The 14,966-nt window shown below is 41.6% G+C and overlaps 1 protein-coding gene across 1 annotated transcript; it reads right to left on the reverse strand.

Annotated features, from left to right (window-relative positions):
- Nucleotides 1–63: 63 nt before the first annotated feature.
- Nucleotides 64–14,853, reverse strand: LOC125236364 (splicing factor ESS-2 homolog). The gene is made up of 8 exons (XM_048143144.1): nt 14,627–14,853; nt 13,085–13,238; nt 12,066–12,253; nt 11,695–11,820; nt 9,266–9,439; nt 8,832–9,004; nt 2,730–2,858; nt 64–1,402 (listed from the first exon to the last, which is right to left on the reverse strand). The coding sequence occupies exons 1-8, from the start codon at nt 14,783–14,785 to the stop codon at nt 1,126–1,128; spliced, it is 1,380 nt and encodes a 459-aa protein (XP_047999101.1). The 5' UTR covers nt 14,786–14,853; the 3' UTR covers nt 64–1,125.
- Nucleotides 14,854–14,966: the final 113 nt, after the last annotated feature.

Below are 14,966 nucleotides of genomic sequence, written 5' to 3' on the forward strand. Positions count from 1 at the left end.
GCAAAGTTTAAAAAGAAAAGGTCATATAAAGTATCAACAAACTTTAATGCTTAATTATACTTTTTATTATTAAGTAGTTTTATTCAACCACACTTTTTGATGTTGGTAGACGCAAATCGCCATGTAACATTTGCACAAATCACATGTAGTAGGTACCTTTATTTAACACATTTGATTGACCATTAGTAGATCTTATCTCGTTGCGATTTAAAGAGAAGAATTCACATTTTAAGAGATCGATTAAATGTTAAAATAGTACAGAGCCGGAAACGTTTATACAGAATGTACAAATTTTTGTTCAATCGCGCAAAATTCATTTAATGCCCAGTAAGTTAGCGTTCTTCTCCCACTCACAGAATGTAAGCGAGTGAGCGAGATACAAGATATTCGTAATCGTCTGTCGGTAGATGTCGCTATACGCCACCCTAAAGGTGTGTATGCATAACGAATGGAAATATTTGCGAAGTCCGGTGTCTTCCGTAGCTCAATTGGATAAGAGTGGCTGCCTAGTCTGCGGCTGATGCAGGTTCGAGTCCCGCCGGAGGCGTAAATTTATCCATTTTTTTCTTTCATATAAAAACTGGTTAATGGGTCAAACCTTCGCTATTTAAAGAAGTCCTGCGCTTTCAGTCTCGATTTCTCCTCCACATTAATCATAACAGGTTATCCGTCAGATCCGTGGCTTGACTGGCTGGTTGCACCTAAGGTGTCCGATGTGTGTAGCGCAATTAGGAGGTCTAGTAATACTCGTTTATAATAATGTTAGGCAAACCTTCGTTATTTAAAGAAATCCTGCGCTTTCAGTCTCGATCTCTTCTCCACATTAATCTGCAGCAGGTTGTCCGTTAGATCCGTGGCTTGACTGACTTATTCCTCCAATATGGCTTACTAAGGATTTTTTCATACTAGTAATAGATTCTAAGAATGGTGGACAAACCTTCGCATTTTAAAGAAATCCTGTGCGTTTAGCTTCAATTTCTTCACCACATGAATCTGCAGCAGGTTATCTATCTATCTGATCCGTTAGTGCTTGACTGACGGGTTGCACCAAAGGCTTGCGAGATGTGGAGCGTAGCTGGAGGGCGTTTAGCCGTACTGCGATTTATAATATAGATCTAACCTTCGCTATTTAAAGAAATCCTGTGCCTTCAGTCTCGATCTCTTCTCCACGTTAATCTGTAGCAGGTTGTCCGTCAGATCCGTTGGTGCTTGGCTGGCTGGTTGGACCAATGGCGTGCGAGGGGTGCGGCGCGGGGAGGGTATGGGTGTGAGCTTGGGTGTGTGCGGGTGTATGCCGACGCCTTTGGGTGTGAGTTTGAGTCGCGGGGATAGTAGGTGCTTGGTGGCGAGGCGCCGCGCGGCCGGTGACATGCTGGCTAGGCGCTCCGTGTTTGATCTGAAACTGGAAATGGTCGTTAGTTTTCTGTGTTTGCGGTCCAAAGACTATCCAACGGTTAGACATGTTCGGATAGAATAATCTCGGCACCCTCAGTAAACAGGAATGGGATACATGGCATAAAAAAGTTTGTCAAAATGTACTTTTTCTCACACCTTGTATATTTTTTCTAAGACCTTGGGCCCGTTTCTCGAAGCTACAAGTTACAATTTACAAGTGGTAGTCAATGTCTAATATGACAAGTTGGAAAGAGACTTCCGCTTGTAATTTGTAACATTCAGTTTTGAGAAACGGGCCACTGGTCTTCTAAGACATAGCCATACGAAACATATATCATTTGATAGTAGCCTTGTGGGAGGTAGGTATTTCGACACCCGTGCTGGGGTGTGAGTGGCCCCTTCCGCGGTGGGGGCTGCCATCTTCGTGGGGCGGTCTTCCGCCATCTTTTGGGGGACGGCTGTGCTTCCGGTGATTGCTAGTCTCGTGAGAAATGGGCTTTCCATACATACAATCACGCCTGTATCCCATGAAGGGGTAGGCAGAGCACATGAAACTACTCAAGTTTCAGTGCCACTCTTGGCAAATAAGGGTGGAAAGATAACGAAACTGCGACATTGCAGTGACAGGTTGCCAGCCTCTCGCCTACGCCACAATTTAACCCATATCCCACATTCTCCTTCTACGACACCCACGGGAAGAAAGGGGGTGATGAAATTCTTAACCCGTCACCACGGGCACGGGCAGATGGGGTTTACAGTGTTTTCAGTCAAAGGAAATAGTAAATCCGATGTACTTTGGATATATTTAGGAAACTCAACGACAGAGGGCGTGAAAAACAATTATATGCCGTAGTGCAAGTTGTTCGCTAGATGTCACTGTTACCCCCGCAAACTGGGTAATGACTTGTTGTCGTAAAATGTATAAGTATTTTTTGATGTCCAAAATTTTCGCTAGATGTCGCTGTACCACCTGCAAACTAGCGAACGACATATAGACTGGTTGAATGATGAATGATGACATCAAACTTAAATTAAAGATCCCGCCATAAATATGTGGCGTTCTAATTTTAAGGGACCACATCCTACATAAGGAACCTTTAGGCATGGAAAGTGACATGAAAAGTTGTCGTAACTTAATAACAGATGGCGCTGCATTCGAAAATCTTGACTGATAACTCTATACCATACTGTTCAATATACCTCTACTCTATGGTCATACCTGGGCGTGGGCGGCGGCGTTGCGTGCGGTGTGTACACAGCTGTTGTATCCCCTGTGTGTACCTATCATGCGTAGAGCCCTAGCAGTGTGAGTAAGGATGAGTACAGCATGGTACCTGGGCGTGGGCGGCGCGGCGCGGGGCGTGGTGGGGCGGCGGCGGCGCGCGGCGCGCTCGGCCAGCTGCAGCGCGATGCGCTCGCGCGCGCCCGTCTCCAGCATGCGGTATGCCGCGCCGCATCCGACACTGCAAATAAATATGTCTTATTTGTGCCCTATGTCCCTGACCGGGATTTGCCGGGCGAAAAATGATATAGGACGCGATTCGAGCGCGTAAAAAATGGCGTCCTTCTGTTTTTAAAGTCGAGTGAACTTTGTCTGAAGTTCCGTGCGCGTAAACCCTCTCGGGATTACAAAGATTAACTTCTAGGTGCCTTTTCTATCTTACCCACAGAATATATAATAGTACAAGTACAGAAGGCTCACTCTTTTAATGTTCACAAAATGCCGCCATTCTAAATTTTACCAACATTAACAAACGGACCGCACGTGATCTGCCGACATTGAGTTCAAATGCGCACTAAATACGGTTACTAATACGGTTTTCTTCTTCTGTTTTTGATTGTTTTCTTTTTATTTTGTTTGTTTTTTTTTCTCTCTTTTCTGGTTCATTCGAGTTTGCACTTCACATATTGAAAATGTATCGAGCTATCTACTTATAGCATGTTATGGTTTGTAAGTAATATTCTCATTAAGGAAACTGTAAGTCTGCAATTTAAGTGCTTTAATCTATGTCAATCCATACTAATATTATAAATGCGAAAGTAACTCTGTCTGTCTGTCTGTCTGTCTGTTACGCTTTCCCGCTTAAACCACCAACCGATTTTGATGAAATTTGGAACAGACAATCTTTAGACCCTGAGACAGAACATAGGCTACTTTTTATTTCGAAAAAAAGGGATGAAGGGGTTGAAAAAGAGGTTGAAAGTTTGTATGGTATTTCTTAGTTTTAAAAGATAAAACCATGAAACTTTATATTTTAGCACTTGATAAGAAATCATTAAACATATATTTAAAGTCACATACAGGTCGAACGCGATTAATTAACATTATTTTTACCTTTAAAATAAACATGGTGGGAAATAAACATTAACTAAAAGCGGGTAGATTATATTTATTTGTCTACCCCGAACATTTATATAAATTAATATCGGGTAGTTTTGTGTTGTTTACATCTCCGGTGACATTTTGCTGGGACGTCAGTCTTCCGCGACCACGGCCAGTGCAACCTGGCCGAAACGTTGGGAAAAAAGGTAAAAATAATGTTAATTAATCGCGTTCGACCTGTATGTGACTTTAAATATGTGTACAAAGCGCGAGAACTTAAAGTGTTATATCATTAAACATCTTGATAAGGGATAGGGATAGGGATAGGGATAGGGATAGGGATAGGAATAGGGATAGCGATAGGGATAGCGATAGGGATAGCGATAGGGAAAGCGATAGGGATAGCGATAGGGATAGCTATAGGGATAGCGATAGCGACAGCGATAGCGATAGCGTTAGCGATAGCGTTAGCGATAGCGGTAGCGATAGCGATAGCGATGTAGTGTGTGTACCACACCTTACCCACACATGTGCATAGCTTAGTATATATTGGCATGTACTTGTTATTTAAGACACATTAAACGTATACTCCATACGAAGTAGTTATCATTTACGCTCCACATCACATGGCGATCCTGCCAGTGCGGCCTCGAGCTGCACTGGCGGCGCGCCGCGCCAGCCAGTATTACTGACCGTGAACTTTCGTAAATAAATATTTGGAACTCTAAGTGAATGAAAAGGACTATTATATATTTATAGTGACAGTGAAAAGTTTCAAGAGAATAAATAGAACTTACGGATTGGACTAATATATCAAATATATGAGTATCATATAGTGAAAGTGAAAAGGTTACAGAGACTAAATCGAAAGTTACGGATTGGTGCTTATTGCAAATAAAAAAAAATATGTGCAGTGTGGACTAAATTACATTTCTAATATCTACTTAATAGACTCATGTTATCAGGAGATTTTGAAAATAAATCATTTTTTTTTTCGAATAAACGAAAGTGGCAAGTTGTAAGTTGTAAGGACGTTGCAGCTGGGAGATTGTTCGCGTCACGGACCCCGGGCGTGGCCTTGCCGACGTTGGACGCGAGGACGAGGAGACTGGACACGAAGGCCTGGTCCCGCCACACAACGGTCATGGAATGGTCGTAATCTAAACTAGGTGGTTATATGGTTTTAGTTAATAAGTATAAGCAGTTGATTGACAGTTTCTTCTTATGTTTAAAATAAATATGAAGCGTGTTATATGCATTATTTTCATTAGATAACTATTTTAAATTTCGTTTTTTGAGTAGGTAATAAAAATTAAGTTTCAAAATTGTGTCTATGTGTACGTAATATTAGCAATTTCTATTATTTACGGAAATTAAGTTTAATAATATTGCGATGTAGGAATACAATGCATATGCAAATTAAATATTATGTGGAATCTAATTAAATGCTGCTTGATGACGAAATGGTAATATGGTTAAAAGTGCGGCACGTTTTAATATTAAAACATTCGATCTCTATTTTGCATTCAGTAATTCAAATTGGTAAACTTAACAAATGATTTCGTGCACTTGGATACAACATTCGTCATAGCGTACAGGTGGGCCGTGTCATCCGCGACACGTGTTCACATATAAGGGATCGGTATGTAGCTTCTGTTATTACGTCTCGAATTTCAGTTTCAACATAATGCATTATTAATGTATTGTGCAATAATTTAGATTACTTCAAAATTATCGTATTTAACTTGGCAATTGCATATAATTATAATCTTACCAACTTTTGACCATATTAAACTGAAAATTAGTATTTAGAACTAGATTGTTAAGAAATAATAATGTACCTACTTGAATGTTTCAGATTTTTTTTCTCGGAATTGACTATAATATGTTTTACGGATTTAACAATGTGTGGAAAATAAATATATTTAAGATCTAATAAGAGATAAAAAGTTGGATTATTTTTAAATTGATGTAAAATGGATATGGAATTTGTTGGTATATGAAATGTTTTTGTTATTTAGGTATAGGAGTGTTCAAGTTTTGTTTTATTTTGCGACGGATTTTATGGCTAGAGGTTTTATTAATGTTGGTAACTGTATGTACTTATAGGTAAAGGGTGGAATAGAAAAGAATGGTTTGTATTTTGAAATTAGGTATGTGTGCGAGATTTTGGAAGTCGAGTAAACTGAAGCAGGTAATTTTTTCAAAGAGCGACTGGTCTGATCAACCAAGGGTTGTTGAAATTCTTATTTGTTGAAGTTTTATGGTGTTGGTTTAATTGTGGTTGGTAATTGAATGTTTTTTTTTAATGAGTGTTACTGAATCGATATACTTATAAATATGCCTATCGTATCATCGGCAGCCCGAGAGGGGTCATGAGCGATATGGTATAGCAAGGGTACGCCAGGGTACAAGGCAGGTAGGGAATCCTTGGAGATCTGATCATGATTTGATCGAGCATCAATCGTGAAGACTCCTTGGACACATGGAAGGTTATTATGTAAGGACGTGTTAAAAGAACTGCCTGTGTGAGTAAATATATTGTATGTGTGCGCGCTTAAAAATAAATATCCTTGTATCCTGAGCAAATAAATAAATAAATATGTAAGGTCGGCCGGCCAGGTAAGTAAATGCGTTGTGTACCCTTGCCATAAAAAAGAGAAGCACGCTTTAGATGCACAACTATATACAATGTTATTATTATAATAAACAAAATGAAGACGTCTATCAATTAAAAATAATACTTGCAAGTCAGTAAATTATGAAATAAGAAATATGATTGTTCCCAGGTACCCAGGGTTGGAATTATATACTCTTAACGTACGTTGAATTTGGATTTGAATTGTATCGACGGATACTTATTTCACTGCGGATTTTTTTTATTTACTTAGTGTAGTTTTAAGTTTTGTGTTAAGTCTTTGATGTTGTTTACATTTTGTATTCTGGTTATTTTTATACAAATATGTATAATTGTTTATTAAACGATTCGTCATCAAAGCAAGCATAGATAACTAAGTGTATAAGTTGTATAACCTTTATAAAAATACATGGGTACCCACCCATGGTAATAACTATTGTATGGTGCCCTTAGCGTATAATGGAAATTTGTGTTTATTTTAGACAAATTTTATAAGTAAAACTTATAATTTTCATTTACCTATTGTATAAGTATCTCTTTAAAATTTTTTTTTATTCGTCAAATATTCTTTCTTTGAACTTCAAAGTATTTTTACTGTATGCCTAATACCTATATGTGTAAAAAAAAATGATTTAATTTTGTATAAGATATACATTTCCTGAGAGCTTTTGCTTACAAAAGATACCTTTCCTTACTTTTTTTTAATTTGTGTAATTCTTTTTTTTTTGATATTTAAAAAAAAATATTCCTCATAGTATAGGACAATATTTTTTTTTCTCTGAGGGGGAAGGTGTAGTGTGTGTACCACACCTTACCCACACATGTGCATAGCTTAGTATATATTGGCATGTACTTGTTATTTAAGACACATTAAACGTATACTCCATACGAAGTAGTTATCATTTACGCTCCACATCACAGCGATAGCGATAGCGATAGGGATACGGATACGGATATGGGTATCGTTAGAGGGATACGGATAATTGGTCGGCGGTCTCTTACAATCAATGTGCTCTAAGACGATCGTTGTTTGCTTGCTTGAAGATTACGTTTGCGATAAGTATAAGCAAAATGTAAAAAATTGTAAGGGATAATAGAAAAAAGTACTTTTTACCCACCGATCATAGTGTCGAAATACGGGCTATGTGGGATGTTTATAAAGGTTTCCCCAGCGTATATAGAATTACCTACGCTGTGGTCGATGTGTAATATTTCTACAATCATTGCAAGCAAAAGTATTACGTGCAATCGAAATAATCGCAGATAAATATACCTACAGAGAAACCTACGGTCCCTACGGATCCAAATGAAAATCTTAATGAATACTTTTATTACGCGGGCGAAGCCGCGGGTAAAAGCTAGTGTACATATATGCGACTGTTTGTTTCTTATTAAATAAAATAAAAATAAAAAATTTAAAGGCAGCGGCCTCGCGTTCGCGAGTGCAAGGTTGTAATTAAAAAATTCGCTACTCGCGGCCACCGGCATGTACTTGTAGCTCGACGAAATAATCGCGGAGTGAGCCGCCCCTGCCTTGCCAGCGACGAAATCGATGTGGAGGACTATATACTTTAGTATGAGTGTATACTCAGTTTAGTTAATTGCTCGTGTAAGTATAAGATGTCGTGTACTAACTGCGGGAGCGGCGTGTCGCCGGCGTCGAGGCGGAAGGGCGTGCCCTGGATGGCGCCCCACGTCATGAGCGGCGAGGCGTCGGGCCCGGCGCCGGGCGCGTATAGTATAGTATAGTATAGTATATAACGTGTGTAACATACTGCGGGAGCGGCGTGTCGCCGGCGTCGAGGCGGAAGGGCGTGCCCTGGATGGCGCCCCACGTCATGAGCGGCGAGGCGTCGGGCCCGGCGCCGGGCGCGTATAGTATAGTATAGTATAGTATATAACGTGTGTAACATACTGCGGGAGCGGCGTGTCGCCGGCGTCGAGGCGGAAGGGCGTGCCCTGGATGGCGCCCCACGTCATGAGCGGCGAGGCGTCGGGCCCGGCGCCGGGCGCGTATAGTATAGTATAGTATAGTATAGTATATAACGTGTGTAACATACTGCGGGAGCGGCGTGTCGCCGGCGTCGAGGCGGAAGGGCGTGCCCTGGATGGCGCCCCACGTCATGAGCGGCGAGGCGTCGGGCCCGGCGCCGGGCGCGTATAGTATAGTATAGTATAGTATATAACGTGTGTAACATACTGCGGGAGCGGCGTGTCGCCGGCGTCGAGGCGGAAGGGCGTGCCCTGGATGGCGCCCCACGTCATGAGCGGCGAGGCGTCGGGCCCGGCGCCGGGCGCGTATAGTATAGTATAGTATATAACGTGTGTAACATACTGCGGGAGCGGCGTGTCGCCGGCGTCGAGGCGGAAGGGCGTGCCCTGGATGGCGCCCCACGTCATGAGCGGCGAGGCGTCGGGCCCGGCGCCGGGCGCGTATAGTATAGTATAGTATAGTATATAACGTGTGTAACATACTGCGGGAGCGGCGTGTCGCCGGCGTCGAGGCGGAAGGGCGTGCCCTGGATGGCGCCCCACGTCATGAGCGGCGAGGCGTCGGGCCCGGCGCCGGGCGCGGGCGAGGGCGGCGGCAGCAGCGCGCGCTCCTGCGCCGCGCCGTCCACGCCGATCTTGCCGCGGCCCGTCAACTCCTGTCGTCAGAGAAACGTCATTTATGCGCTTATCACGAAATTAGAAAGTTACCTTCTCCTTCCATAGATTTGATTTCTCCACGTCGTGTGGAATCCGCTTACGTAAGACACCGGACGGTGCAGATTACGAACTGACATTTTAAAATCCAAGATGACGATCACACTGTATGAAATAATGTCACAAAAGTCGTCATGGGTGTCGTCGTATAGGTTTTCGGAAGATTTTCGGGGTTTTCGGGTTTTAAAAACGATGACTGTTACCTGGTCCCGGGACAGGTCCCGGATCTGCGCCTGGCTCTTGGCGTGGTCGAAGGGCATGGCGCGCAGGCGCGTGTTGTGGCGCCGCAGCGCGGGCTTCGGCGGCGGCCGCTGCGACGCCGCGCCGTCCGGGACGTACATTATATGGTTACGGGCCGTGTACCGCCATGTGTCTAGCTAGAAAAAAAAAATGAAACTCGCACAGCTTTACTTGTGGCCATTCATTCCTTCTAGTTTAATCACTGAAATTACAACATAAAATATTGTCAAAACGCTCTTTGTTGCACATAAAAAACCTTTTTATAGATTAGATAGATAGATATAGATTAGTATAGAGAAAACATCGAAAGATGCTGGCACAGTCTTTTCTCGACACCTGCCTAGCTTAGCGCTCGGTCTGGTCAACCGGCTGCTCGACTGATGGTAAGATAATTACTTGATTTCTGACAACCTTAAATAGTGAAAAGAGATGCATATGTAGTGATTAGGGAATGCAATCTCGTTCTCGCGAGATCTCTTTTGTACGAGATCTCGGTCATTTTTAGCGAGATTGATCTCGGCCGAAAAATCGACGAGATCTCGCGAGATCAACGAGATTGAACTCAAGCATAAAACGTCTTATTCGAAGCTCGCGAAATGACTAGACATATTTTGTTCGCAAGTTGTAAGTGATTTATATGAACTATATCATTTAACTGAACTCGTCAACTCTTATTTCGCTCAATAATTTACCTATCTCAGTTCAGAATAACGAATGACAGATTCAGACCGTTTCGCAATAATTCTAAGGGTGTCAGCCAGGCCTATTTGCGTGATTCGCCATTATGGTATATATTACACTTACGGCTGTGTGTAATGTGTATATAACCATCTATTTTACGAATTTTCATGCACAGAGTTTTATTGGATGTCGAGAGAGCAGAAGCCTACAACAACTTTACTACGGCTGTCGTTTGTTAGGCAACCAATAACAATTTCTATTTTACACTCAAAAAATCAAATTATTGTATTAAATATATTTTATTCCTTTTTTTAATAGTCACACTACTATATATTATAATATGTCTTTCCCATCACGGAAAAATGGTATTCCGGACCTTTGGGAGGCGTGCGCGGGGCCGAAGCCAACGCGTAGAGGCCCTTTCGACACTTTAATGAAATGTAAGGGGTACACCGAACGGATGTTGCCCTTGCCCGTATCATTGGGACACACGCAGAGGCAATGTTATTATTATATTTTTGACGACCGGTCTGGCCTAGCCCAGCGGGTAGTGACCCTGATTGCTACGCCGCGGTCTCGGATTCAAATCCCGGTAAGGGCATTTATCATCATCATCACTTGTATATTATGTATGCTATTGTCTGAGTACCCACAACACAAGATTTCTTGAGCTTACCGTTGGACTCAGAAAATCTGTGTAAGAATGTCCTGTTATATTTATTTAACAATATTTATATATATTTATTTCTGTTTTTCTTTCTATTTTAGTTTCTTATTTAACTGTCGGGTTTAAGAATTAAATTACATTTCAAATCTGTATTAAATTACATAAAAATATTAGACTACCAATACAATACTATTGGTAGTCTAATATTTTTATGTAATTTAATAGTAGTCAACTAGTCATAATTAATTAAGGACAGGTAATATTTTTATGTGGGTCTATTTGATGATGGTAGGGATAACCTTGACTTTTGAATTTTTATCCTTTCATCAATAAAGGCATACGTTGCGGATTTTTTTAGTAGTCTCTACTGTGTACTGTTCGCGGTTGGCATGGCAACGAATTCGAATTTGGCACGCTTCTACTCATTCGTGAATTATTTTATTTTCTTACATGATAATCTATACTGCAAATTTTTATGAAAAGTTTGAAGTATAGATTAATATAATAAGTTTGTGAGGTAAACTCACGGACTTTAATTGTTGATCCACGTCTAGGTCATTTTATACTGGAACGTCATAACTTAACTATGTTTAACTATGACTTGTCCAGCATAAAATGAGCTAAAAGTGGATCAACAATTAAAGTCCGTGACCGTACATAACTTATGTTAAACAATGTAAAATACATTTAAAAATATGAAAAAATAGGCAAGAATAATATTTGTTTCATAATAGCAATCTTTCTTATTATTTTTATCCTTATTCATTGCTATATTGTGATTATTTACAAGAATAAACCTACAAACCGGCCAATCTCGCGAGATCTCGAAATTGGCGAGATCTCGAAATTGGCGAGATCTCGCGAGATTGGTTTCATGAATTCCCGAGATCTCGCTTAGGCCCCAATCTCGTCGAGATTGCATTCCCTAGTAGTGATGCATTAGAAAGAGACAACGTGATTCGACCCTGAGACGCTGTCTCACTTCGGTTTCGTGAGAATTGTCTTTTTTGTACGTTAGTACTATTATTTATTATTTGCTCTTACCTCCAAGGGTCGCTCGGTCTGGTCAGCCTGCTGCTCGACCGATGGCAGCGCGAGAGCTGCGTCAGCCTTTTCTCTTGATTCCACCTCGGCCTCTAGCGCCGGGCCTATCTTTGCTGCCTTCTTTTTCTGTGGGAAAAAATACTCTGTTAGGATAAAATTTACAACAAAGAGATTGATAGCTATTGAGGTATTTTCCATAAAAAATCTTTGCGGCCTGAGACATCTCTTTGCCCTGCAGGCGTAACACACATGTGTCACTAGTGTGCACCACAAGGAAGGAGTCTAGCGTATCTGTGACATCCTTGGGCTAGTTGGGCTTTTCTCAGCGACTTGGTAAACGGGTCTTTGGATTTGGTGTTTTCAATATTTACCTGTTCCAACGCTATAACACGGTCATAGCTAGCATTGTCCTCACTAGTGTGCGAGGCGAGGAATGAGTCTAGCGTGTGTTTATCCGTCACATCCTTGGGTTTTTCTGGTGCCCGTTCAACGCTTTGCTCTCTGAGTGGTGAGCGCGGGTGGTTTATGTCAGGAGTGTCAAATGTGGCGGGGGAGTTGTCTGAAACAGATATTTATGATCCCATTGACCTTAGTAGTGGAAAATTTCACTGGCTTGGTTGAAGTCTTGGTGGCACAGTTGGCAGAGCGCTGGAATATTGATCTAGAGGCCGTGAGTTCAAGTCTCACCCAAGGCAGACATTTTCCACTTTTAAATTTATTCTAAGCCTAGATATTTATGAGTCTACTGTTTAGCTAGTTAGTAAGTTATTATGTTCTGAATAAGCTAAGGATTCGTATTTTGCAAAAAAACCTACTTACTACAGCTACTTGTTCTTTTTTATGTCTTACCTGTCTTACCAAATTACAAGCAACAAATACTATTGGTAAGATAGTGGTTAATCAACTTATATCCCACATTGCATCATTCTAGTCCCACATAGCTACTTAATTCATCTAATTTCATTTCATAGCATGAATCTAAAAGATACAGAAAATATCTGTGTACCAATAGGGAGCGTGAGGTCCTCTTTGACCACCAATCACAAGATTTGGAGTAGGCACTAGTTTTACGAAATCAACTGATATCTGACCTTCCAACCTGAAAGGTAACTAGGCCTTATTGAGGTTCAGTTTCCTCGCAATGTTTTCCATCACGAAAAGCAAGTAGCAAATATCAAATGACATTTTGCTCATATTCATACCCTACTAGCTTTTACCAGTGACTTCGCTCGCGTAAGAAAGAGACAGAAAGTAGCCTATGTCACTCTCCATCCCTTCAATTATCACCCCTTAAAAAATCAAGTCAATTTGTCAGTCTGTTTTGCCGTGAAAGTCAGACAAACAAACAGATACGCACACTTCGCATATAAATTTTACAAATACAACTTACAAGGTTCAGTCGGTGGCCTCTGCCCACTGTACTTGCGTGTGAGCTCCCGTAGTCTAGTATAGTCCTTGTTCTCCGTAGCCTCTAGGTACTCATTCTGCGCTTTCAGCTTCTCCAGGTCGGGGAAGAAGTCTCTCTGGATTATCTTGGCAATACCCTAAAATAAAAAAAATAAAAACAATATTCATTTTCTCAGCAACAGAGTGGTCAAAACATGGAACAAACTACCAGAGGACGTGATCTCAGCACTGAATGTTAACCAGTTTAAGAACCGACTAGATAACTACTTAACAAATTTAAAGAACACATCTTAAGAAAGAATTGTTGGATACAGGCAACTATCAGTTGTTATAACTGCCTGCCTGATTAATAAATAATAATAATAATAATAATAATAAGCCCGCGGGGGCAGCTTGTGGCGAGCTGACGGTGAGTGGCGACACCGCGGACCCCTATTCCAGAGGGCACTTCCATCTAGCCCTCGCCTCTGCGCTTGCCTTAACCGGCCGGCCAGAGTGGATTCGCAAGAGCGGGACCTATGCTCCAGGTTGGAAGTGTAAAATGTCATAACGCCGGCGGCCTGCTGAATGGAACACCAGGAACCAAGCTACCGCAGACTCACCTCTCGACAACCTTTTAGCCACTCTCAAGTGTTGCTCTGTTGTCGCACCGTGCGTGCGGCCGTTTTGCAGGGCCCACTCAATGAGTTGGCGAGTCACCGCCTGCCTTTTACAATTGTGAGACTAATTGTCACGGCAGGTGTCCGATAGTCTCCTCCCATAGCCCTTTAACCAGTTCATCCAACTTTCAAAACAATAACCCATGACCTTAGCTCCCATCGCAGCACAAAAGTGCTGCACTGCAATAGTCTTTGCACCTGGCGGGGACCATCTCCGGTTGTATCATATTGTGCGCTCGGGGATGGTATCCGCCACGTGTATCCCTTGCCTTTAGATTAAAATGTCTAAAAGGGCCTCTGTGCTGTTGGCTTCGGCCCCACGCATGCCTCCCAAAGGTCCGGGACCCCATGGTCCCGAGATATGGAAAAGACAGACAAATAATAATAATAATATTCAGTAAACAGTTTTAAATTTGTCACATACAAAATGAACATTGTTCATAAAACGAAACTAGTAGCAATAGTGCTGTCGCTGTCGGTACTTAATTACCATACCTGATTTTTTGTTAGGTTGTTATTGTAATAATAAAAGATAATCTCAATTTGCCAACACAAAACAATTTTGAATGGAGTCTTTACTGTTGTTACTGACGTAATATAATATCAAGCATGCGCGGATCCAGGGGGGGGGTCATGGGGGTCATGACCCCCCCCTGGAGCCTAGGCTGGCCATACAAATAGACCACGTGACCCCCCCTCTGGGGCCTGGGCCTTTACCACGTGACCCCCCCCTGGGCACGAAGCTGGATCCGCGCTTGATATCAAGGGGTTTTCATAATAATTAGTAAACTTGACAAGGTGTTACAAAATTTCAGTAGAGTAAAATGAGTGTGGCAGAACCAGATATAGTTATTAATTTGTCTTACCTCTACATAGACATCTTCATCTAGAACCTCTGCTCGTTTCTTTTCAAGTCTTTTCTGTGGCACTTTAGGAACTTTGAAGACACTGCTTTCCTTTTTCAACAGCTGCATGTTGTTAAGCGCTGCTTCGCCTGGTCTTGATATTGCTGGTTCTTCTGACATGACAACCGCATGTACTATACCTTCTGTGAAATAAATACAGGTTCGTTAAGTCCAATTTGATTATATTTAAGATCTCGTAAAAATAATACGTATAAATCTACGTAAAATATTGATAAATATGTTGAAATATATCTTTTGACATTGACAGTAATCTACAAGCCAACTGTCAGTCTATCATGGT

This window comes from Leguminivora glycinivorella, chromosome 19 (assembly GCF_023078275.1).
Source record: "Leguminivora glycinivorella isolate SPB_JAAS2020 chromosome 19, LegGlyc_1.1, whole genome shotgun sequence".
Classification (NCBI taxonomy): Eukaryota; Metazoa; Arthropoda; class Insecta; order Lepidoptera; family Tortricidae; genus Leguminivora; species Leguminivora glycinivorella.